The sequence below is a fragment of the Liolophura sinensis genome, chromosome 3 (assembly GCF_032854445.1).
Source record: "Liolophura sinensis isolate JHLJ2023 chromosome 3, CUHK_Ljap_v2, whole genome shotgun sequence".
In the NCBI taxonomy this organism is placed as follows: Eukaryota; Metazoa; Mollusca; class Polyplacophora; order Chitonida; family Chitonidae; genus Liolophura; species Liolophura sinensis.
This window is the reverse complement of record NC_088297.1, coordinates 8851579-8877790: the sequence shown is the minus strand read 5'-3', so window position 1 is coordinate 8877790 and position 26212 is coordinate 8851579. Positions and strand designations below refer to the sequence as shown.

Genomic DNA, 26212 nt, shown 5'->3' with positions numbered 1-26212 from the left:
AGTTTATACATTACTGGAGTTCTAAGTTCACTATGAGCACTACGAGTCAATCAACGTATGTCAGGAACACTTTTTTAGCCATCGAACCATGCAGGGATATAGAAAGACATAGAATATCATAAGGAATGACACTGATATCACCTGTCATTCAACACTACACAACACTTTAGGAACCAATGCTAATTGTACACGTACTCTACGAATATGATTTACTTATTATATTTGGTTGGTGTTTTTACGCTGTACTCAAGAATATTTCACTTATATCATGGCGGCCACTCTAGGAACATGGAATGACAGTGATATCACATGGAATGAGACTGACATCTCTTGCACTTCCTATCCCCTGGGTAGCTTTGGTTCCTGGAGTCATGAGAGTTTTGTGTAGGATGGAATGACAGTGATATCACATGGAATGAGACTGACATCTCTTGTCACTTCATATCCCCAGGGTTAGCTTTGGTTCCTAGAGTCATGAGAGTGTTGTGTAGGATGGAATGACAGTGATATCACATGGAATGAGACTGACATCTCTCGTCACTTCATATCCCCTGGGTAGCTTTGGTTCCTAGAGTCATGAGATTGTTGTATAGGCCGAAATGACAGGCGATATCAGTGTCATTCCATGCAATATCACTCTCATTCCCTATCCTTAAAGTAGGCTGTAGCACCGATTCCTAGAGTGCTGGCGTTTGCAGTGTGTAACAACAGAAAAGGTTGATATGAGCTTAACACGAGCCACTTGTGGGTCAGCTAACATGGGATCCCTCAGCTAATGATAGCCAATTGAGCAAATGTCAGATAGGAAATTGTAGGAGTGCAGATATGAAAATACGCATCCCTTTAGAAAGTGACCTATGTCAGATTTATTTATTTTTTGTGTTTGGTATTTCACACCGTGCTCAAGAATATTTTACATTTACGAAATCAGCCCGCATTATGGTGGACGGAAACCGAGCAGAGCCCGGGGGAAATCTGCAGGTTGCTGGCAGACCTTCCCACGTAGGCCAGCATGAGTTGGACTTGAGCTCACAGCGACCGCAATGGTGGGAGGCTACTCGGCCATTGCACTGTGCTAGCGTGCTAACCTCTTCAGCCACGGAAGCCCCACCTGTGTAAGACACTGTAAGCTCAGAGGGTATATATGTGCACTCTCTGTCCACCAAACACCATGAATACTGGCTAAAACACTTGTTAGGACCACACTCAAAGTGGTGTTTGCAGTAAATTCACAGACAAAATGGTACGGATAATAAGCCCTTTTGAGTGCCAAACAAACATTTGCCAAATGTAACTTTAGAGCAATTTCTGACTATTTGCTGAACCACTTGATATTATTTGCTCGAAATTTAAAAATAGCACAACAAGTTCATCTAGTACATGGACCTACTGTAGCAATGACCTCAAAATCAATGGTCCGCTTCGGGAGCGGTATATCCAGTGTCAATCCTTGGTCGAATCACACCTAAGACTTTAAAAGAGGAAGTTGTAAATTCCTTGCTTGGCATTCAGCATGAAGGGGATAGTGCAACGACTGGTTGAACCGTATCAGTATAATGGCTCGGTTGGGGTGGCTTACTTGCCTTCGGTAAGGCATCTCAGCGAAGCAGCACTAGATAAAAGAAAACGTGGAAATCCGTCCTGCGACAAGGAGGCACATCAAATGCACTCCAAGGATTCCTTCGTCGTCATATGACCAAAAAATTGTTAAGTACGACTTTAAACCCTAAGCACTCACTCACTCACTCGAATTCAATGTACATGTGAAGGTGTGTTTGACTTTGGGTGCCAAACAAGAGTGCAAAGATAGTAAGACTGGTTTAACGTAACTAATGTCTGTTTTTGTGAGTAAACTGAAAACAACACAACCTTACTCGTGGGAAGATTAGATCCACGTGCACAAGCGACTGTTGACACCGCGACAGAATTTGCAGTCTAGTGGCCCGAGTCCGACTGATAGAACACCAATAAACGATCGTAAAATAAGCGGGATGCAGGCTTTTTCATTCACTCATTAAAACATCCTTCCGTTAAATGAGATGTCTGACAACAACTCACCCTTAAAACAGATGCTATTTGGCGGATATCTTGCACACAAAAACTACAGATTGCCACATCCCTCCGAAGCATCTACATTTGTTATTTAGCGTCCTTTCCTTCCTCCACTACAAGAAACTTTAATAAGGGAGCACTCTGTAATTGGTTCTTCGTGGATTGCAGTAATCTTGTTTATCTAGGAAAATAAAGCAGTTTTCTTGTTCGTTAACGTAGAAATTTGCTGAAGAAATACATCTGACGCAGAAACGAACAGATGTGTCTAATATCGCTGATACAACAAAAGCAGCACTGTTTGCGATCTTTTGTGTTGAAGGGTAAAAAGCATATCCGTTTGAAAATCGGGCAATTTATGTGCTAATGTTTCGTTGTGATGATTTAATCTCATGGAGGCTTGATTTGACTGGAAGGTCAGTGCCAAAGGAAAACGTGTATTTTCGTAAGCTAACCTTTATAGGAATCATTGTCAGTTGCTTCCATCTTGTTATCCAGTTAACATGACTATGCACAGCCCTGGATGGCTACGCCACGCATATAAAACAGCGTGGCGTAGTCATCGAGGGCTAGTCTACGCGCAGTCCATGCCTCCAAGTCCCCGCTTTCGTCCCCACTCCCCTCGATAAATCGAAGACACGGAAATGGGACGGCATAGATCTGGAAGATCACGAGAGTAATCTGCTACATTTATTCATTATTTGTGTCATAATGCTGACAACTATTGTGAAAACAGTGAGATCAGTCTGACTAAACTGCGTGTGCACGTAGGGACAGCACAAGTGTGAAAAGTTACCCCCCTGTTTGATTATTTATTTATTGGATTGATTGGTGTTTTACGCCAGACTCAAGAATATTTCACTTGTACGGCTGCAGCCAGCATTATGGTGGGAGGAAATCCACGACCATCAGCAGGCTGCAGGCAGATCTTCCCACATGTCCCATGTACGGCCGGAGAGGAACCCAGCATGAGCTGGACTTGAATTCACAAGACCTGCATTGGTGAGAGGCTCCTTGGTCATATTGTACTGCGTTGGCACATTAACCACCTCGGTCACAGAGGCATCGTTTGAGTGTAATAGGACATAGATATGGTGGATATCACTCATGTCTCTTTGAGATACAGAATTTATAGAACAAGTAGAAAGAAAAGAAAAGGGAGAAAGCAACAGTCAGAAATGTGTAAACTACATTGGACCATAGTTCATTTAAATTAAATGTTGTCATTGTGAGAACCTACCTGAACGAAATATCTGAAATAGTTGAAAATAGACCTCAATGTTTAATAAGCCAAATCATTATTTCAGGAGTCTCTCAGGATTATGCAGATTTAGGTGAGATAATGTGGGGTTTCTTCATAGGATGAGATAAGGTGGGGTTCCGTGATAAGATGAGATGAGGTGGGGTCTATGAATAAAATTAGATAATGTGGGGTCTCTTGATATGGTGAGATATCTTGATAAAATGAGATAAGGTGAGGTCTCTTGATGAGGTGACGTGGGGTCTCTTGATAAGGTGAGATAAGGTGGGGTCTCTTTATAACATGAGATTATGTGGGGTGTTGATAAGATGAGATAAGGTGGGGTCTTGATAAGATGATAAGATGAGATAAGGTGGGGTCTCTTGATCAGATGAGATAAGGTGGGGTCTGTTGGAAACTAGCGCAGGTTTACACTACTGCTGTTAATGGCACAGAACCAATTAATAGAACCGACTGTGCAAGATGTATACAGTCTAGCAGGTGAAGTCACACTTTTTAGCCATGTAAATTTGCCATGTTTGCACCGTCTTGTCCAAATCTGCGTGAACTTGTGAGACTCCTGGAATACCGATTCGGCTTTTTTAATTTAACTATATACCACCTTAGATTATTGGAGCAAACATGCCTTCATGTTGTCATCATACATATGAGTGTCTTTTAAAAGTGAAATGATTTATACTGTGTTGCATGTTGCTTATTAAGCAATCTAGGGTAGATCATGCAATAGGCCCTTGGACAGGGAATTCGTAGATTTCCCTTTACTTTCACAATCTAACATTCATCAAAGATCATCTGTCTTCCAACCAATATGGTGTTTATACATGTATCAATACTTGACGGTGGTTTGGTGGTTTTATCCCGGCAATCCGATTTCCTCAACCCATGAAAATAACCAACATCATATACATGTATGTAGAGTTAGTTTTTCCTCAATTTGATGACTGAAAAAGATGTGAAAACCAAATTTGGGCTTTAAACACCTAAATAATATAAATAATATATGCATACAATGTAAACAGCAAGTACTGTGAATTTTTCGCCTGTTTGCAAGGTGTTTATGCAAGTAATTTTGACAGAATTATTCTGTGTTAACTGATACAATTATACTGTGTTAGAAGCCCTGAAGCTGGCCATCTCATGCATGGTAGTTTTGTCTTCAAAATCAAATGAAAATGGTGCATTTTAATTCCACTGAAAGTTGCTCTCTCGTATGCCAAAAGATTGAGGAATTATGGTACTATACATGTATATCTGTTGGCAAATGTACATGTTTGTATTTGATTTGTACACGAACAGGCAATTACAGGTACAGCACGTGCATTGGTTATATTAGAAATTTGTAGTCATGCATGTTCAATATATTGTAATGTTTTAAGTCCGTTCAAGTTTTAATTTTTAGCTTAAATTTTGAGTTTCTTCACTTGTTCTGCAAATGACAGGAGTCCAAGATGGGTGTGTCACTGGAGAGAGTGCAGTTGAAATTTGCGGCAATAATTGGAGAACTCTGTAGCGACCCAGATGTGTTGTCACAGTTCGCAGTGTGGTTGGACCTTCGGCTGGCAGAGTACAAGTTAAGAGGAGCAGTGTCTCTGGGTAAGTACATGTATAAGTATATAATGTATAAATTACACTGAGAGAAAATACTTGGCTTATATGAACTACTAGATAGCCATTCTTGACTCAGTTTGCAAGGGTGAGGACTTCAACTGTCTCAGAGAGACGTTCTGAGAATTTATTTCACATACTGTTGTTGTTAGCTCCTATGTCATAAGAAATGTTTGGAAAATAAATACAAGAAGAGTTTCTGTCTAGCACATTGTCACTGAGCGTTGCTATCGACGGGCATGTGTGTCAGATATTCAGAAAAAATATTCAACGCATGAATGTGTATTCTTTCCCTGGTTGCCAAGTGTGGCTGCTTATCCAAGGTGGATTGACCTACATGTACATGTATGAGAAGCCCAGAAGTTTCTTAAAGTATCTTAATATTTACATGCATCTGTGTTCACTGCTGTACTGAAGCATTTTCACTTAAATGACAGCACTCGTACTTAACAATTTTTCAGTCATATGGCAACGAAGGAATTCTTAGAGTGCATGTAATGTGCCTCCTTGTTGCAGGATGGATATCCACCGCTCTTTTATCTAGTGCTACTTTACTGAGACTCCTTACCGAAGGCGAGTAAGCCGCCCGCCCAATCCATTATATCGCTACGGGTCAATCAGTGGTTGCACTATCCACTTCGTGCTAAACGCCAAGCGAGGAAATTACAACTTCCTCTTTTAAGGTCTTACATGTAGGTGTGAGTCTACCCAGGATTGAACCTGGTCCATCGCTCCCGAAGCGGACGCTCTACCAACTGTGCTATCAGGGCCGGTAGGTTTGTGGGTGGAGGAAACTGGAGTACACCTTTGCCTGGTACCAGACAAGACTCCTCACTTAAATTGCAGTTGTATTTCACTGCTGAACGCCATTCAGTTTGATAAGCCATTTTAATCACTGCATGTAATGTTAATATAATAAATGAACTGTATGCATGTACATACACAGTTGATACATGTAATTATTTCAATTGTCAGTTTGGCTCATTTGGTTAGGGCGCTGGCGCAGGGTAATGACCCAGGAGTCTCTCAGCAATGTGGTCGTTGTGAGTTCAAGTCCAGCTCCTGCTGGCTTCCTCTCCGTCCATAAGTGGGAAGGTCTGACGCAACCTGCGGTTTCCTCCCACTATAATGCTGGCCGCCGTCGCAGAAGTGAAATATTCTTGAGTACTGCGTAAAACACCAATCAAATAAATAAATAAATCAATTGTCATTTGTTATACAGACAATGCAGGTACAGTCTTTTGTTTTTCGGCTAAAACACTTCTAATTTAACATTCATTTTGTTTGATTTTGTAGTGTGTTCAGGGCAGGAACCCGATCCTTTGTGGTTGAAAGGCCTGTACAGAAGTAAACGCAAACATGCAAAACGAACACTTTCTAGTAGTCCATCACATCCAAGGACTCTGTCCCCACAGAGGAAAGTACACCAGGTGGTTTCATCCGTTAATGACTTCTCCCCTTCTCAGTCTCACCCACTTTCCCCCATCGTTGTGAAAGATGAGCCCACTGAGGTGTTTCCAGTCAGCCTACACATTCACAACAACTTTGCTGCAGAGAGCACAGTTCCGCGGAAACGCCTTTCTGCAGAACCAGCTGGCTTGGACAGCTTTCCAGAGGAAATTCCTGCCCACAGTACACCCCCAAAACAACAACGGATTTCCCCTGGGGAACCTCCCACTAATCAAAGCCTCATGTCTGTGCTGGGTGAGATGGCAGAGGGCTCAAATGACAGTGAGGGCAGCGGTGGGAGATTTGTGATAGAATCTGTCAGTGGCCTTGATACATCGCCCCTACCCCCCAGAAATGAGGATCTTAATAGTGGTCAGTCAACAGAGTCACAGTTTACAGTGTCACCCCTCTGTCACAATGATTCACAGTCAGCAGTTCTTGATCAGGGGATACAAGCATCATCAATTGCTGGTAGGTTTCTATATGATTTCTACACTGTACATTTTATAGATTTATAGCTGCAGTCATGCTTCAGGGTCAAAATGTTTGACCTTAAAACATGTCTAACCAGCGAAATTTCCCCTTAAGGCATCATTTTGACTGGCAGGACAAAACGGATGTCCTTTGAACATATTCTTTCTGAAATGTAAAAATTTAGTGCCTCTACATGTACAGACCTGCAAATAACTTCATGAGGTGTGGCTGACAAATTCAAAAGCCATTCAATCCAGTTGTGTTCTAAAGGACATACATGTAAGTTCTTATGGTATTTTTATGAACTTTATCAGGCACAAAATAGATGGGATTTGATCCATGACAATGTCCTTGGCAGGTTACTTATTTGCAGGCTTGATGGATGTAGAGATGGCTCTAAAATATAGTATAAAGTTTGTGTGATTTTGTCATACCTCGTACCATTGAGAGATTTATTTATTTATTTTCTTCATCGGTGTTTTACGCTGTACTCAAGAATATTTCACTTATACGACAGCGGCCAGCATTATGGTGGGAGGAAACCGGGCAGAGCTCCGGGGAAACCCACGACCATCCGCAGGTTGCTGGCAAACCTTCCCACATACGGCCGGAGAGGAAGCCAGCATGAGCTGGACTTGAACTCACAGCGACCGCATTGATGAGAGACTCCTGGTTCATTACACTGCGCTAGGGCGCTAACCAACTGAACCACAGAGGCCCCACCGGTGAGAGAATCCTCTGGTGTGGACACATTCATTTAGATTTGATGTTTAGAGTTATCTCCCCTGCTCCTTTCTTTGTTACGGTAACTTAATGCATATTATAATATAAGAAGGATACCCTATTTGTTCTCGTTTTTGGGACACTTGGTTGGGACAAGAAACATGTAGCTGTAACAGGAATATTTAGTCTCTTTGTTTTTTTTTTCCACATAGTTGGGCTTTCTGATGAACAACATACTCTCAAAAAAGCTGGGAAAAGAACATAATATTCTGCTTTCAGTGCTACTAAAAGAATGAGGGTATGCCTACAATTTTTCGTTTTTGGTAACCTAAAATCCTGGTGGCATCATTATATTGAGGACTTAAAATTTCCCAACTTGTTGCCACAGTCATGTTGAGAAAACTTCCCAACTTGTTGCCTCAGTCATGTTGAGAAAACTTCCCAACTTGTTGCCTCAGTCATGTTGAGAAAATTTCCCAACTTGTTGCCTCAGTCATGTTGAGAAAACTTCCCAACTTGTTGCCTCAGTCATGTTGAGAAAATTTCCCAACTTGTTGCCTCAGTCATGTTGAGAAAATTTCCCAACTTGTTGCCTCAGTCATGTTGAGAAAACTTCCCAACTTGTTGCCTCAGTCATGTTGAGAAAACTTCCCAACTTGTTGCCTCAGTCATGTTGAGAAAACTTCCCAACTTGTTGCCTCAGTCATGTTGAGAAAACTCCCCAACTTGTTGCCTCAGTCATGTTGAGAAAATTTCCCAACTTGTTGCCTCAGTCATGTTGAGAAAACTTCCCAACTTGTTGCCTCAGTCATGTTGAGAAAACTTCCCAACTTGTTGCCTCAGTCATGTTGAGAAAATTTCCCAACTTGTTGCCTCAGTCATGTTGAGAAAACTTCCCAAAATGTTGCCTCAATCATGTTGAGAAAACTTCCAAATATATGTACAGGTACCCTAAAAAATTTTGCCCACAAAAGTGCATTTTCAGAGGTAAATAAATTTCACGTAATATTATTTTTGGTGCCGAAACATAAAATTTTCCAGTAGAATATCATGTCATGTTCCAAGCAAACATCAAACCACCTTTCTAGAATCAATAAAACTCTCAGAATCAGAAAACATGGGCAAGTTAGTCACAGATGAAATTCATGATCATTTAGGATATATTGTTTGATCAAGTGGAAATATAAATATTTTACAATTTAAGCAATTCGTTGAGGTCAGATGTGATCTTCATGACTTTGGTAACATATGGAATGTACGTATTTATTTCATTGTTGTTCAACACAGTTTTCGAGTTCGAGCTTATCAACGTTACTCTCATATGATTTTTAAAATCAGGTCGTTATTAAAGGGGCTGTTATAAACCCCTGGTACGTTAAATGTCTTCAGGGGAAGTGGTTTATCTGTCTTCGTTGCGCGTGGGTGTACTGCATTTTATAACAGTTGCTCTTGGAGCAACTGGGCAAGAAAGTTAATTTTGAGTCGTAGTTATAACAAATCTTGCTGGTTAAATATTTGAGCACAAGATCGCAGACTGAAAGGCGACGGAGAGCTCAGGTAGTGCACGCCTTCAAGAGTTTCATACACATCAGTGTGATTTATGAACAACATAACTGTTCTTGTCTGTTCCAGCATATCACAAATTCTCCACTTTTCATGGATCTTTTTAATAAAGCTGTGAAAAGTGAATTTTAATCCATTGTTAAACATAGGTTAACTTTTGGCTCCCAAAGAAATATTTTGGATGAGACCATTTTTACTGAGAAGAAAAAAGGAAAAGATGAAATGCCATTTGCTGCCCTCTCCTGATTTGATAATCATCTCAGCCATATGTACCATAAATATTCAACAATTTTCACATTCTCTTTCAGTTGACATTTAATTGTGAATAAATTAGTAATTAGTGTGATATTATGCTAATATACATCCCCTGGTACTGTTGTGTTCAAAATTCCACAGTTTTTAACTGATTTGTCCTGGTTGCGTTCACATTCATTTCATATATTTAAATCTGGTAACAAGTTTACAGTTGTGGTTTCATTTAAAGTTTGATCTGTTAAATTTTAATACCCTTTAATAACGTTTGGCAGATAAAACACTGAGTGCATGGTAGATGTGCTAGAATATTAGATACAAATAGACTCATAATGAATTGGCTTGTTAACCCGCATTTCTGAGAAATGTCAGATATGTCAGAGCGAAATAAACGGAGAGGTAAAAAAAAAAGATGATCCTCTTCCTAGGCATTTAAGGTCGTGCTTTCTTTCAATATGACCAATCAGCAGGAGATGATATATCCAAGGCTGGACTCGTCTGTAGAAATGCCTTGATTTTTCCTGGAAATCTCATGGCCACCCCATGGACTCTGGAGATACCTTGGAACATTTTGATAAAATGTTTACAAGATTAATTTTCCACATTTACAAAATAAAGAAGAAATTAAAAATAATTTTCTTATAGCTGATCCTTAGGATAGCTTAGAATACACGTCCATTTATGCCGGAAAGACTCTGAAAACCTCCGAAATCCAGGAAAAAATTGCAAAACCTTGGAAGTGTGAGAATAGGGGACATTTGCGTGTCAGGATACTTACCACTACACTCACCACAACAAAGCAGCTGGTTAAAATTAACACCCATTCGCAGATAGGAGTGCCTTTCATGGCCAATATATGGCAAGCTTCAAAAGTAACACTTTTTACATGGTGTTTTCCATTGTTTTTACCATAAGTTACTGCCAACAGGGACACAATTTCCAATGCAGAATTTCAATGAAGCAGATATTTAATGTAGCAAGCATGCTGGCACTATTTTAAAGCATAGGCTGTTGAGTGAAAATTAGCACCCAACTCCCGTGTCGTGCCAGATTCCACAACGTCTGTTAAAAAAATGACGGCCTTCTGAAATGCGAAAGTGACTTACAACTTGGAAACCCTAGGGAAAGCTTGAAAATCCGCGGAAAATCTTCATCACTCTATGGACTCAGTTTTCACATATTTTTATTTCATACCTCGGAATTTCTACAGACCAGGCCGGTGATTAGATTAAGACTGAACCGGAGGATGTGTCAGAGAATACGGTCATGTAGAGTGAGAGGAATAGACAGACGCGTACTATAAATGTCAAACATGAGGACACAAAAGTCGTTACTGCTATAGGGATTGCTTCTGTCAGCATGCACACTGCTATGATCAGTGACCTCTCAGGCAAGGACCAGACAGCAGAGTATTTGTACCTGGGAAAGACCTTTCCCCCCCAAAAAGCACAGCCCATAATACCAAGGGTGAGAAACTTCAAGGAGTCTGCGAAAGCGAATGGCGAGGAGCATGAATTGGAAGACATTCCCACCCCAGAGCTAGATAATGTGCTGGCTAAGTTTCTACCTCAGTGAGTATATTGGTTTCTGCACAGTTTCTTTGGTTGAAGAACTGTAGCTGATTTGTTGGATTTTAGGCAATGCGAGCATTACGTGCGAGCATTTGCCAACAACCAAACTGTTATTGCTGCTCTGGTTTTACTCTGTGTGCTGTGGTCTTTTATAGTAAAAATATTCCAACGTATTCATTTGTCAGTTATTCATTAACTCTTCATTGTGGCTGTATATACAGTGTATTCGTGCACAGGTCTGGTGTTGTTTCTTTTTAAGATTTTTTAATTTTCAAACTTTGCATTTAGTGTTTTGTTAGGGAGGAATAATGATCCTTGGGCGGTTTTACTACTAATGGCCCGTTTATGACACTTGATGCAAGTTTTCCAGGAGGGCCTTTGTTTTTAGTCTTCTTACAATATTATAGTTAAAAGAGGTTGGCCTAAAAATTGTAGAATTGACTATCAGTTGTGCCGGTGGCTTTCACTGGGCAAAGGAAACCTCTTTGGGCTCTGTTTGGTTTCTTCTGAGCTTGTCTGGTTTTTTGTGCTCTCTGTTTGGTTTCTTGTGATCTCTGTCTGGTTTCTTGTGCTCTCTGTTTGGTTTCTTGTGATCTCTGTCTGGTTTCTTGTGATCTCTGTCCAACTTCCTCCATCAACAAACCTTGGTGCTGTTATACACATATGAGTGAAATAATCTTGAGATCTATTCTAAATTTTTTTAACTCCAAATTTGTAAATAGTTCAAAAAACAATATAGTGAAGAGAATGAAGTAAGAAAAACACCTAGAATTGGTAGAACTGATTGCAGTTTTTGTTTGTTTTTAGCTGCTCACAAGAAGGATGGTTCTGAATATGAACCAGACAGTATCAACTGTTTTCAGAACAGCATTGATAGACATTTGTGACTTAAAAACTCCCTGATAAACATAAAAAGTGACCCGGAATTCAGTTATTCAAGGCTTGTTTTGGACACTAAGAGATGGGAGTTAAAACATCTAGGGAAAGGCTGCAAGAAGAAACAGTGGAAAAATTGGAACATAAAATTTTTGAGGAGATTGCAAGAAAGTGGTCGTCTGGGAGCAGGTAAGAACTTAAATGTAAACACTTATGCGTAGATATGTTTCTTTGTAACTCCAGTTGCCATGGTTATTTCAGATTGTGTAATTGTAATTTTTTACATATGAGGTTTGGCTTTCAAGTGGAAAACGAGCTACGGTAATTACTTTTTTCCAAACTGATGTAGGTACATCTGGCGAAATTGTCATTTTGCTATGGTTAATGGCGGAACAATGGCTTGTCAGCCATATTGGAGGTATATTAGCATTGGCCTACAGTCTTGCTCTAGCATTTTTGTACTGTTACCCATTGACTCCCAAGAAACAGCAAAAGTACTTTGTGTGTTAAATGTGATGACAGCTCAGCATTTGGAGTGATTCCAGGCTTTTGACGTCTAATAAATTGCTCTTAACATAACTGCATTTTTGATGAACTAATTCTGTGTAAACCATAGAGCCTAGCGGATGTTTAATTTACTACTGATTAGGCATTGACATGAACAGTTAGAATACAATATTGAGAGTGAGTGAGTGAGTGCTTGGGGTTTAACGTCGTACTCAACAATTTTTCAGTCATATGACGACGAAGGAATCATTAGGGTGCATGCACGTGTAATGTGCCTCCTTGTTGCAGGACGGATTTCCACCGCTCTTTTATTTAGTGCTGCATCACTGAGACGACTTACCGAAGGCAAGTAAGCCGCCCCGCCCGAGCCATTATACTGATACGGGTCAACCAGTCGTTGCACTATCCCCTTCATGCTGAACGCCAAGCGAGGAAGTTACAACTTCCTCTTTTAAAGTCTTAGGTGTGACTCGACCAAGGATTGATCCTGGATCTACCGGTCCCGACAATATTGAGAAGAGGCCCTATTACACAACAGGGGACCATTTGCCAGCAATCACACTGTGACGTTACTGCTTTGGTTTTTCTGTCTGTGTTAGATGTCTTTAATGTTATTATGGAATACATGTAACAACGCACCAAATTTTTCTCACTATGATGATATATGCTAAAAACTATGGATTGATTGTGGGTTGTTGTTGTTGTTGTTTCTGTCAGGAGACCTCAAAGTTTACTGCAAACAGTCTGTCTGAACAGTCTGATGCACTAGTCAGTAGTCCATAATTGACATGCCAGTCTGAGGTGGAGAGACATTCAGCTGATGGTGGATGCTAGTGGTGCAGAGTATCTGCAATTTTATGGTATGTATGACTATGTGAGTGTGTGTGGGTGTGAGCGACTAGGAAGATTATACCCCTCGAGGGAAAGGAAAGTCACAAAATTGTCTTCCACCAATGTGACATGCAAGTCTGTAGAGTGTGGGAGTTTGTCAGTAACTTGCCAAAGGTTCTTGGTTTTATCCCAGGCAATCCAAATTCCTCAACATGTAAAACTGAGTGCCATTCTGTAAGAAAATACTTTTCAGTTTGGTGTTACATGTAAACAACAGTCAAATAAACATGTAAACTTTATGAATGTGAAGGCCACTGAATTTTGCATGAAAGTGCCACATGTGCCACCGTTATGTTCTGGACAAGGTGAGTGCATTGCTGTCTTTTAAAAGGAAATAACAGGCAACTGCAGACCAGCATATTTTCATACCAGCCTGCTTGTCAACAACCATTTAGGTCTGAGGTACCACTCCGGCTTCCTCCACTGATAGAAACATGTCATATTATCTGCTTCATAAAAAGGAAAAACAGAATTCTGTATACAGCTTTAAACTAAATTTGAATGTGCCATTAAATTAATTAATAAATTGCAGTTTACACCAGTGCATTTTTTTTTTTTGCCTAATTCTAATTTGGGCAGGGTTGCTACTTTTTAGGCATAAACTTGAGCAGTTGGAATGAAACCCTAACTGAGGTAAATTTTCAGCAGGTCGGATTTCTCAGGTTACACATGACACCATTTGCCAATACTCACACTGTTGTCACTGCTCTGGTTTTATTCTCCATTCTGCAATTTTTTATATTAAACACCGATCCAATAAATAAGTTTAGTTCTTTGCATATTTTCCTCTTGTTTGCAGCCTGTATTCAGAATGATCTGAGGAACATGCAGCCACGTGAGGTGTCTGAGACTGAAAAGCTTGTGTGTCCTGCTTTGATGTAGAAAGAGTACACACGGAACGTGCAGCCACGTGTGATGTCTGAGACTGAAAAGCTTGTGTGACCTGCTCAGATGTAGAAAGAGTACACACGGAACGTGCAGCCACGTGTGATGTCTGAGACTGAAAAGCTTGTGCGTCCTGCTCAGATGTAGAAAGAGTACACACGGAACATGCAGCCACGTGAGGTGTCTGAGACTGAAAAGCTTGTGTGACCTGCTCTGATGTAGAAATAGTACACACGGAACGTGCAGCCACGTGAGGTGTCTGAGACTGAAAAGCTTGTGTGTCCTGCACTGATGTAGAAAGAGTACACACGGAACATGCAGCCACGTGAGGTGTCTGAGACTGAAAAGCTTGTGCGTCCTGCACTGATGTAGAAAGAGTACACACGGAACGTGCAGCCACGTGAGGTGTCTGAGACTGAAAAGCTTGTGTGTCCTGCTCTGATGTAGAAAGAGTACACACGGAACATGCAGCCACGTGAAGTGTCTGAGACTGAAAAGCTTGTGTGACCTGCTCAGATGTAGAAAGAGTACACACGGAACGTGCAGCCACGTGTGATGTCTGAGACTGAAAAGCTTGTGCGTCCTGCTCAGATGTAGAAAGAGTACACACGGAACATGCAGCCACGTGAGGTGTCTGAGACTGAAAAGCTTGTGCGTCCTGCACTGATGTAGAAAGAGTACACACGGAACATGCAGCCACGTGAGGTGTCTGAGACTGAAAAGCTTGTGCGTCCTGCTCAGATGTAGAAAGAGTACACACGGAACATGCAGCCGCGTGAGGTGTCTGAGACTGAAAAGCTTGTGCGTCCTGCACTGATGTAGAAAGAGTACACACGGAACATGCAGCCACGTGAGGTGTCTGAGACTGAAAAGCTTGTGTGTCCTGCACTGATGTAGAAAGAGTACACACGGAACATGCAGCCACGTGAGGTGTCTGAGACTGAAAAGCTTGTGTGTCCTGCTTTGATGTAGAAAGAGTACACACGGAACATGCAGCCACGTGAGGTGTTTGAGACTGAAAAGCTTGTGTGTCCTGCACTGATGTAGAAAGAGTACACACGGAACATGCAGCCACGTGAGGTGTCTGAGACTGAAAAGCTTGTGCGTCCTGCTCTGATGTAGAAAGAGTACACACGGAACATGCAGCCACGTGAGGTGTCTGAGACTGAAAAGCTTGTGCGTCCTGCTCTGATGTAGAAAGAGTACACACGGAACATGCAGCCACGTGAGGTGTCTGAGACTGAAAAGCTTGTGTGACCTGCTCTGATGTAGAAAGAGTACACACGGAACATGCAGCCACGTGTGGTGTCTGAGACTGAAAAGCTTGTGTGTCCTGCTCAGATGTAGAAAGAGTACACACGGAACATGCAGCCGCGTGAGGTGTCTGAGACTGAAAAGCTTGTGTGTCCTGCACTGATGTAGAAAGAGTACACACGGAACATGCAGCCACGTGAGGTGTCTGAGACTGAAAAGCTTGTGTGTCCTGCACTGATGTAGAAAGAGTACACACGGAACATGCAGCCGCGTGAGGTGTCTGAGACTGAAAAGCTTGTGTGTCCTGCTTTGATGTAGAAAGAGTACACACGGAACATGCAGCCACGTGAGGTGTTTGAGACTGAAAAGCTTGTGTGTCCTGCACTGATGTAGAAAGAGTACACACGGAACATGCAGCCACGTGAGGTGTCTGAGACTGAAAAGCTTGTGTGTCCTGCACTGATGTAGAAAGAGTACACACGGAACATGCAGCCGCGTGAGGTGTCTGAGACTGAAAAGCTTGTGTGTCCTGCTTTGATGTAGAAAGAGTACACACGGAACATGCAGCCACGTGAGGTGTTTGAGACTGAAAAGCTTGTGTGACCTGCTCTGATGTAGAAAGAGTACACACGGAACATGCAGCCACGTGAGGTGTCTGAGACTGAAAAGCTTGTGTGTCCTGCTCTGATGTAGAAAGAGTACACACGGAACATGCAACCGCGTGAGGTGTCTGAGACTGAAAAGCTTGTGTGTCCTGCTTTGATGTAGAAAGAGTACACACGGAACATGCAGCCACGTGAGGTGTTTGAGACTGAAAAGCTTGTGTGTCCTGCACTGATGTAGAAAGAGTACACACGGAACATGCAGCCACGTGAGGTGTCTGAGACTGAAAAGCTTGTGTGTCCTGCACTGATGTAGAAAGAGTACACACGGAACATGCAGCCGCGTGAGGTGTCTGAGACTGAAAAGCTTGTGTGTCCTGCTTTGATGTAGAAAGAGTACACACGGAACATGCAGCCACGTGAGGTGTTTGAGACTGAAAAGCTTGTGTGACCTGCTCTGATGTAGAAAGAGTACACACGGAACATGCAGCCACGTGAGGTGTCTGAGACTGAAAAGCTTGTGTGTCCTGCTCTGATGTAGAAAGAGTACACACGGAACATGCAACCGCGTGAGGTGTCTGAGACTGAAAAGCTTGTGTGTCCTGCTCAGATGTAGAAAGAGTACACACGGAACATGCAGCCACGTGAAGTGTCTGAGACTGAAAAGCTTGTGCGTCCTGCTCTGATGTAGAAAGAGTACACACGGAACATGCAGGCACGTGAGGTGTTTGAGACTGAAAAGCTTGTGCGTCCTGCTCTGACGTAGAAAGAGTACACACGGAACATGCAGCCACGTGAAGTGTCTGAGACTGAAAAGCTTGTGTGTCCTGCTCAGATGTAGAAAGAGTACACACGGAACATGCAGCCACGTGAGGTGTCTGAGACTGAAAAGCTTGTGCGTCCTGCTCTGATGTAGAAAGAGTACACACGGAACATGCAGCCACGTGAGGTGTCTGAGACTGAAAAGCTTGTGCGTCCTGCACTGATGTAGAAAGAGTACACACGGAACGTGCAGCTGCGTGTGATGTCTGAGACTGAAAAGCCTGTGTGTTCTGCTCTGATGTAGAACAGCGTCGCCCACCTAAGGCACAGCTACCCTACAGCAGCTTTTAACTGCGACCCCTAGAGACCTCGAGTGACCATGTGTGGTACCTGAGTCAGTCCACAGGCTATAATATTATTCAGAAAAATGATGAAGCTCATCTTGAATGAATTGCATTTCTAGGAAAGCAATTGCAGAAGATTACGGACTTCTTGTGGACTGACCTTCCTGAATTTTTTTAGGATAATAGTCCTCGCTAAGAACTGTTATACCAAGGGAGATAACACTAACAAGCCAGTAGTGTGACAAGCACGGAAAAGAGAGATTAACAGGTGCAAGAGAAACTCTGATGAAATGAGTTGGATTCATCCAAGGGCTCTACACCAACCAGCAGAATAATCGACCACCAATCCTATAATCGGTTATGTACTTGTATGTCAAAAGAGTGGGCCAGAGAGGGCCCAAGATTTTCAAGTTAATTACAGTGAATAACAAAATTTTTTTTTTTTTTGATTCAGTTGTTGACGTTTCCTTAGGTTCATTTATTTGTTGTTGTTGTAATTTATTCAGGTTTTCTGTTAACATATTACATAAAGTAAAGTTTTGTTCGGAATTGTGTTGGTTATTTCCTGTCTCACCTGGATATGTACCTTTTGTTCTTGAGGTGCATTGCAGGGTAAATGATGAGATGTAAATACCTCGAAGCAAAATATGAGGTGTTCACACCTCAGGCCCTCCTATGTCACAGTGCTGTAACACCTCACAGACATCTCAATCACTTCAGTCCAAAAACTTAACTTTGGTAGAACACTGGAAATGTTGAAAGTGTTTTATATTCGATCAGATCACTAAAATACAATCATGAAATAAATTATTGTCAAGTGTAATTTTTGTAATTTATGGTGGAGGGGAACAGTGGGATATCTTAAAAACATCTCACCTGGCTAGTATCTCAGTGTGATCTCTTCAGTGTGTTTCTTCAGTGTATTTCTATGCCATTCGCAGTCACGGAGGATGTGAAAATCAGTAAAAATGAAAGGCATGTCCAAGTTGGCAGGTGAATGGATAATATGTTAGATTTATTTGTTTATTTATTTGATTGATGTTTTGCGCCGTACTCAAGAATATTTTCACTTGCACGACGGCGGCCAGCATTTTGGTGGGAGGAAACCGGGCAGAGCCCGGCGGAAACCCACAACCATCCGCAGGTTGCTGGTAGAGCTTCCCACGTACGGCTATAGAGGAAGCCAGCATGATCTGGACTTGAACTCACAACGACCCCATTGTTGAGAGGCTCCTAGGTTATTACGCCGCGCCGGCGTGCTAACGTCCTCGACCGCGGAGGCTACTAGTATGTTAGAAGAATTGTTGCAGATGTGTATGGTTGTCAGAGATTTTTGTTCTTCACATCTTAAAAAGAACTGGCTTTGGCTTGTTTGCTTTCCAAAAGGTACAGACATATTTTTGGATGACATAGTAAATGATTCTCTAGGAATTCAGGAGTAACCCTACAATGGTTGATGCTCAACCAGTCACTTACCAAGTACCTAAAACGGGGTCTTCGCTGGCTTATTTCACGAAAGCGTCACGCTCACTACGGACAGATGGACGACCGATAAGACGGTATGTTAGATTGCAGCGTTGAGAGGTTTTCAGGATGCATAAACCTGGCGAAGGCTAAGAGTTTCTGTTAGCTTATAAAGCCTGACGCCCTTTGTATATTATAAATCGACATTCCAGGCTGATATACTCTTAGCACCCTTATCCCAATGAACTTGATAGGGATGTATACCGCCTGATAGTCATTAGTTTTTAGGGATGACGAACAGCTATGTATGTGACTGTCTATAGGTCGATCAGTCGGTCATACCTTTGATATACTCTCCTTTAATAACATGGGCCTTTCGCTTAGTGAAAGGCGCTTGGGACCTTTTTTGGGATATGAAACCAATCAGATTGCATGCCATTTTATTTACTATCTGTGATGTGAGTAAAGAATAGACGAAAACGAGCTTTTAATGACTAGAAAGATCATGGTTTGAAGGAAACAATTATGGCATTGTTTATTACCTCTCTATTTTTTATATCACTTAATTACCCCTCTATTTTATGCACGTTTTCTGTCAATTATCGAAAATTTTCACAAGTGATGTCAACGATCAAGTTACCAGCTTCACAGACAGACTTAGATCCCCCATGTAGCCTGTTCTCCACAGAGTTGTTTTGACCTTTGACGTCAAGAGTGCAGGCTACTTAATTTTAGAACTGCTCACTCGGTCCTGTAATAGAAAACCAGTAGTTCATTTAAAATCAGGTTTATGTCCCATGAAGACAGCTAAGACCTGTACATATTAGGACACACCCTAAACTGCAAATTAAGAAATAAAGACCAAACATTTTCCTTTACAGAACTATCTTCATATCGTAAACACGTTAAAGAACAGAAGTCGGTTTTTTTTTTTTGGAATGCCGTCACTGTGAACTGCTACAGATGTATATACCTAATATGGTTTGGATATACTGCCATTGGACTAATGCCTGCTCCTTTCATTGCTAGTGTTCCCGGAATTGAGGGCGGAAGTGCCCAGCCCGAGGGCGTCAAGCCGAGGGGACAGTGTGGCGAATTCCACCGTGGATGTCCGCAGAAGAAAGCAGAGGTTAAGGAACATAGACGGCATCCCGAAGAAATCTGTGACAAATATGGTGTCAGCGGTGGGATATTTCGAACGCTGGCTGTGGAGCAGTTGCCATAACGACGCGCGCTGCATCAATAACATCCCTCCTGAGCAACTTGACCCGTACCTTGCGGAATTCTTCTTCGGCTTAAAGACGCCGAGTGGTCAGGATTACAACCCGAAATCACTCCGTGGGTTCCGGACTTACATCGACAGATTCCTGAAACACACCGAATACCCTGTGTCCGTCATCAACCCACGTTTGTTCCCCCAAACTCACCTAGTCCTGAACCAGAAAATAAGACAGCTTAAAAATGTCACAATATGACATAATAGAATATATATACGAAATTGGACTCAGTGGAGAGCAGCATTATTATTCATTATGACTGACTGAATACGTCCAAATCAAAATCCCCATGTGCTAAAAATAAACAAACCTGGGATGGTCGAGATGTAGTTTTTCACGTCCTTGGAGAGAGGCACACGCGGGTGTGTCCATTCATTTAAGCTTGTCACCAGAAGAATCAGTTGGTTTAATTCGGATTCTAATTCCACCATGCATGTGGCGACATATTTGGGGGAAAAGAGGGTACACTTACACCAAATTCATTTTACGTTGATGACACGTTTTATTGCGATTTGCGTTATCACGTAGGTGAAAGGATTTTTTAATAGGGCGAGCAACGATGAACGATCGTGTTTAAGTCAAGTCTCGCATAAGTCAGACCTAGTTGCCGTCCCCTGTTGCGACTTATCTCTTAGAAGATCTGAGAAAAACTTCTTTCCGATCTGCCCCGTATTTCACCAGTATTAATAGCGATTTCATGTGTTGAGTATTAATTTGAAGCTGGCAATAATTTGTGATTTTAGAATATTTTCAGTTGTACAGACCTCAACAAACAGAGGTGGGCACCGAACGTACCAGAAACATAGATGTTGGTGCAGATCTAGCCAGCTGAGTGAACTTTCATATTGATTGTTGAATTTGTTGAACATGTATAAAAGGAAGGATCTGTTTTAAACCTTTAACTTCGGATTAACAGGATATATTTATGTTTGTGCAACCTCATTGTAAGATTTCCTTCAGTCTACATGTATATAGGACAACAGTAAATTCAGTGACAGGTTCACCTTTTTTGTGTAAATCCATGCATACTCATCAGACAATACCTGCATAACCGTATTGGAATATTTGATGTTTTGTCGGCTAACTGACTTTTACATGGAGCTGTCTTTTGAAAGGTTATACTATGGACGAACATTCAGAGAGAAATCATATTCCATCAAAGATTTGTTCCTCGGAGAGACCATTGTTAGGATTCTTCGTGATGCGTTAGAAGTGTGTTGATGTGAACGGTGATGACTTCTGATGGTGATTATGTCATAACTTCATTTGACTACTTTAACGCCACTTCCATCGAAAGAAATAATCCACGGCGCACATGCGCACCAGTATATATAAATATATGCTTGTGAATTGCTTTTAAAGAAATGGTGACAAAAAATGGCATTCTGACCGTGTCATACTGCCAACAATTTACTATTTAGCTGCTGAAATCCTACTCTTATGTAGCAGATATCGAACGCATCATTTTTACATTGTACTTATAAGGCATGTAAGGATTTATAGTTTTAGCTGCGATTACGTGTAAGTGCATGTAACTCTATAATAGGGGATTTTCTAGCTCATACTGTTTTGTCGTTAAAGGTGAAAGAAGCGTTTTCTTCAGGAACGTCCAGAATTCAAAAAGCGCTCAGCTCCAAAATTTTGTCTATCATTTGTTAACTGTAAATAACTTTTTTTTTGTAAATCTTTCTTTCAAACGCCCATATTATAATAAATGTAATCATTTAACAGTTTCCTAGGATTTTCGACTGGTTACATGGTACAGTAGGGTGTTCAGTTATATTTATAGCAACAAAGAGTTCGAACTCGCAATTCCCCTATACGGCCTGCACTATGGTTGTCGTAGCTATAGTAAATTTGGAGTTTTTATGAATGCATACAAGTTGTCTGAAACAAGATTTACCCACGTTATATATTATTGCTGTTCTAGTTTCTTGTCATGTCCTCTGTTGTAGCGCTTATAAGCATACATACATTTGTGGTGCCAAGGACAAATTCGGCTGTTAAAAGTTTTTTTACTTTGGTGGAAAGAAACATAAAGGTAGCTAATATGTCACCAGTTAAGATATATTTGTAATTGCAAGACAAAACCCATATTTGTGAATTGGACATCTGGTTGATGGAATATCGTATTATGAAAAAACTATTTGATATCAGTGGTATGATGGTATCATGTTAGGTGATATATTGTTGAAGTATTTTATGTCAGTGGTATATAACGGTATCGTTATAATTAAGTGATATCACATCAAGTCATTTCATGTTTGTTATATGAAGAATATGTTAATTAGGATAGCGTGTTAGGTGATGTAGGTTTTAGGTGAAGTCATTTCTTGTTAGACATATCATATTTTTTGTTTTGTGATGCCTGTTAAGACATTTGGTTTCTAAGTGATCTACCATATAGTTATAAACGTATCCAAAGTTCATACAGTTTGTAAGTATTCCACGATCCTTACCTTATATAGAGGATCCGTCGTCGCCAAAGATTACACTAATACAACCAGTTAACACACAGTACCAAATTTTCATTTTGCTACATATGGATTTCCAGTGCAGTGCACTACCTATACTTTCATGGAATTTTGACTAACTAATAATTCTGCTGTCCAAACTGTATTTCGACAGGGTGATTAATTCGTGAAAACTTCCATGACATTATCTATGTGGTTTACTGCACTTTTTTCATATGATTTAAATGCTCCCAATACTGATATTTATTTATTTATTTATTTGATCGGTAGTTTACGCCGCACTCCAGAATATTTCACTTATACGACGACGGCCAGCTTTATGATGGGAGGAAACCGGACAGAATCCGGGGAAAAGCCACGACCATCCGCAGGTTTCTGCAGACCTTCCACGTTTCCCACTTCCGGAGAGGAAGCCAGCATGAGCATGACTCAGAGCGACCGCATTGGTGAGGGGGTCCTGTGTCATTACGCTGCGCTAGCGCGCTGGACATCTGAGCCACGGAGGCCCCCAAATGTACTGATAGGCGCATGTGTACATTTAGGCTCTACAGTAAAAGGAACAAGGTTGACTGTTTTGTACTACGTCGATAGTGAAAGCCTGTTGGGTTAAGCTTGCCTTTACAACATTTGCTATCACTCATATTATATGTCACTTATACGCGTTTGTATGTCTATTGTGTTTTCTTGGCGCTAATAAAAATAGTTTGTATTTGTGCTTTACAAACTGCTGTGTTTTCTGCTATGTATGTGAAGCCGGGTACTTATCGCCGAATTCTCAGAAGTATTCCACATATACTGTGTGACAGGAGCATCTCACCAATGCGATCGCTGTGAGTTCAAGTCCAGCTAATGCTGGCTTCCTCTCCGGTCGTACACGGGGAGGCCTGCCAGCATCCTGCGGATGGTCGAGAGTTTCACCCGGGCTCTGCCCGGTTTCCTCCCACCATAATGTTGGCCGCCGTTGTTATGAGTACGGCGTAAAACACCAATCAGATAAATATAAATATATGACGGTAGATATGTGGCCACAGGAATTGATGCATGCAGAGCCCGAATAAGGTCCCCATGCCCCTTGCGGGAAAGGTTCCCCATGATTGGTGGAAGAACAGGACACCACGATTCGCCCCTGACGTCACTTTTGCGTAAAATGCCGAGCGCTGACAGAAAATATGCATAAACGGGGATTGTAATGACAAAATAACACTTTCAGTAGGGTATGACCCAAAAGCGGAAAATGTTTTTAACTTTTTCTGCATCATTAGCTTTAACTTTGAACATTTGTGTTTAATGAATCATTAAATATATGTGTAGGCTTGTTATATTACTGAACTTCTTGAATACAGGTACAAAGAGTCAGTTTTACTGTGAGGTGAAGGGTTATTACCTATCGGCATAAAAGGTTATGTTTTATTTGTCTGTCTGTGAGTTTCTGTGTAAATGTTCTCAAGGAGGTATAAAGATACATTATAAGTGTATTTTCATTATCGTTTGCAGGACGAGACAACGTGAGCAACTCATGGGATCGTAATCTGTTTGACGCTGACCGAGAAGGAGCTGAAATTCCAAGCAGACGACAGTTTGGAGATCACGTGACCAGAAAGAAGACGATAAGCGAACAGAATTCCAAAAGACGAGAACGTTTACAAAACCACGGCAAAATGCCCGAAGCGACCATCAGAAACATCGTAGGGGCGGTGGCTTCCTTTGAACGCTGGTTGTGGGGCGGGCAGTTTGACGATATGAGAGGAATTCATGAAATCCCACCACAGGAGCTAGACGCTTATCTGGTAGAATTCTACAGGACTGCGAAAACACCCGCTGGACTGGAATATAAAGTGACAGCCATGCAGTCCCTGCGGTCTAACCTTGACAAATACCTGGAAGCCACCAAATACCCTTGTTCCATTTCTAAATCACCTGCCTTCGCCCAAAGTCAGCTGGAGTATAAAATGTGGGTAGCGTCAAGAAAACAGAATTAGAGAAAACTGGCCATGTATAATTAAGCCACTCACACAGTTGATGAGACTCAGACGCTACACCTCTGTACGAACCGCGTATATAAAATGCACGTGTGGATACAAATAAAATGTGCCACCTTTACAACCTGTATTTTCCCTGTTGATTGCTATATATCTGTGTTCAGTGTTTTGGATACACTGAGCAGACATCGTCTGAAGTACCCTGATCAGGAGTTAGCACAGTCTAACGTTCGTTGAAAAACATTTGTCTTCCACCAGTGGAGGACGGACAAAAGCCCCGGCGGACAATATTAAGAGTATATGGTGAATGACAAACGTTGATAGCTTCTTTGAGAAATATTGAAACTTTCTACCTGATGTGATGTTTTAGATGTTAACATACGTTTGCAATAGAACCCCGTCCTACTCGTTCAAACAGCAAGTTTGTTCACGAAATCTTTTTTTTTTTTTTTGTTTTGCTTGGCTCGAAATCGCTAAGAGCTCTCAAGGATATACAGAATCCTTAACCTCCCTTCAATTTCTGAAAAGAAATCTACAAATATGGTAAACAATAGCTGTTGAAGCTTGTGTTAGACTTTCATTCCTATAAGAACACAGATCTTACGAATATGTCGATTGTTTCTATCCGGGAAATATATTTTACATGATATAGACTACGGTTGATTGTACATGCTGGTAGCCACCATGAAGGGATTGTTTTATCCTCAGAAAACAAAAGAACTAAAACGTGCCTTTTTTTATTGCTTCTATTACTATCAGCCTAGCGAGAGGATTCCAGCGATATAGGCCTGTGTGTCCAAGGGTATACATAAAATCATGAAATAAAAACAATCGGAATAAAAACGATAAAGTCGAAACCAATTTTTTTTCTGTTTGTGGCAAAAATTGCACTGTTATCAAATGGATACTTTACTGTTGAGTTTTGAAAATTTCACCTTTTGTAAATTTGTCAGTTTTTGCAATTTGCAATTTTATGATTCCGAATAATTTGCATTAGATCATATACATCCATGTTGTACTTAGAAAGCAGAAATTACACAGAAACTTACAAACATAAATTTAAATTTTTTATTCTTTTTCGTTTTCGAAAATAATATTTTTCTTGTAAACTAAAATAAGATTTGGTTCATATTTCGAAAGTTTCAAATATATCTGTTACACTGAACACTTAAAACTGCATACGTGCCTGAAAACCGACATAAAAAAAATTCGTTATGGCATGTGCGACGGATACTGTGAATCATAATAAGCTATAACCAGTCTGCCAAGCTGAAAAATTTCAACCAGTCAAACTGAGTATAATGGTAGATGCTTCGGAGTGAGTGAGTGAGTACTTGGGGTTTAACGTCGCACTCAACAATTTTTCAGTCATATGACGACGAAATCCTTAGGGTGTATGTAATGTGCCTCCTTGTTGCACGACGGATTTCCACCGCTCTTTTATCTAGTGCTGCTTCACTGAGACGACTTACCGAAGGTAAGTAAGCCTGATAGGGGTCAACCAGTCGTTGCACTATTCCCTTCATGCTGAACGCCAAGCGAGGAAGTAAGAACCTCGTCTTTCAAAGTCTTAGGTGTGACTCGACACAGGATTGTAGATGTTTTGGAGAATAAACTTATATTTCATTGAAGAAAAGCATTCTATAATAGTATTAGTTTGACCATATTGTTTTGAAAAAAGTTTATGAGAAGAAAGCTGTTGAACCCGAGTGATCAACAGTGATACATTTTGATGGCAAGTTTTTATATAGCAAACAAAGTATATGTAATCCTCGTCAATAAATATATAACATCATGTTGTTCAGACTTTGGGACATATTATGTTAGTTTAATAAGACGACAGGGCTTTTGTCCACTGGGGTTTTTGTCCGCCGAGGTTTCTGTCCACCGGGGCTTTTGTCCTGGATTCTCCACCGATATCTCCAAGCCACACATATGAAAGCTCGTCAT

The 26212-nt window shown here is 41.1% G+C and overlaps 2 protein-coding genes across 8 annotated transcripts in view; one reads left to right on the top strand and one right to left on the bottom strand.

The window, feature by feature from the left end:
• Positions 1-2157, bottom strand: part of LOC135463852 (uncharacterized) — a 38737-nt gene extending 36580 nt beyond the window's left edge. For all 4 annotated transcript variants that reach the window (XM_064741308.1, XM_064741305.1, XM_064741306.1 and 1 more), the window contains exon 1: positions 2059-2157. The gene's annotated coding sequence lies outside the window, so the exon portion shown is untranslated. The remainder of the gene's footprint in view (positions 1-2058) is intronic.
• A 235-nt stretch (positions 2158-2392) lies between these two features.
• LOC135463658 (uncharacterized) lies at positions 2393-24374 on the top strand. Of its 4 annotated transcripts, XR_010443573.1 has the most exons (5): positions 2393-2465; positions 4750-4903; positions 6212-6835; positions 19562-21850; positions 23778-23831. XR_010443573.1 is itself a non-coding variant. In XM_064741024.1 (4 exons), the coding sequence occupies exons 2-4, from the start codon at positions 4759-4761 to the stop codon at positions 24260-24262; spliced, it is 1254 nt and encodes a 417-aa protein (XP_064597094.1). In that variant the 5' UTR covers positions 2393-2465; positions 4750-4758; the 3' UTR covers positions 24263-24374. The 4 variants fall into 4 exon arrangements, 3 of the variants coding, with proteins under 3 accessions (XP_064597094.1, XP_064597096.1, XP_064597095.1); XM_064741024.1 differs by lacking the exon at positions 19562-21850 and having other exon boundaries at positions 23778-24374; XM_064741026.1 differs by lacking the exon at positions 23778-23831 and having other exon boundaries at positions 19562-22878.
• The last annotated feature ends 1838 nt before the right edge of the window (positions 24375-26212 follow it).

What these genes read in the sequence shown, in the direction of transcription:
- LOC135463658 (XM_064741024.1), top strand. Translation starts at nt 4,759, where the DNA reads ATGGGTGTGTCACTGGAGAGAGTGCAGTTGAAATTTGCGGCAATAATT. An exon ending in AAGAGGAGCAGTGTCTCTGG is followed by an intron (nt 4,904 to 6,211) that starts GTAAGTACATGT and finishes TTGATTTTGTAG; the next exon opens with TGTGTTCAGGGCAGGAACCC. An exon ending in ACAAGCATCATCAATTGCTG is followed by an intron (nt 6,836 to 23,777) that starts GTAGGTTTCTAT and finishes TATCGTTTGCAG; the next exon opens with GACGAGACAACGTGAGCAAC.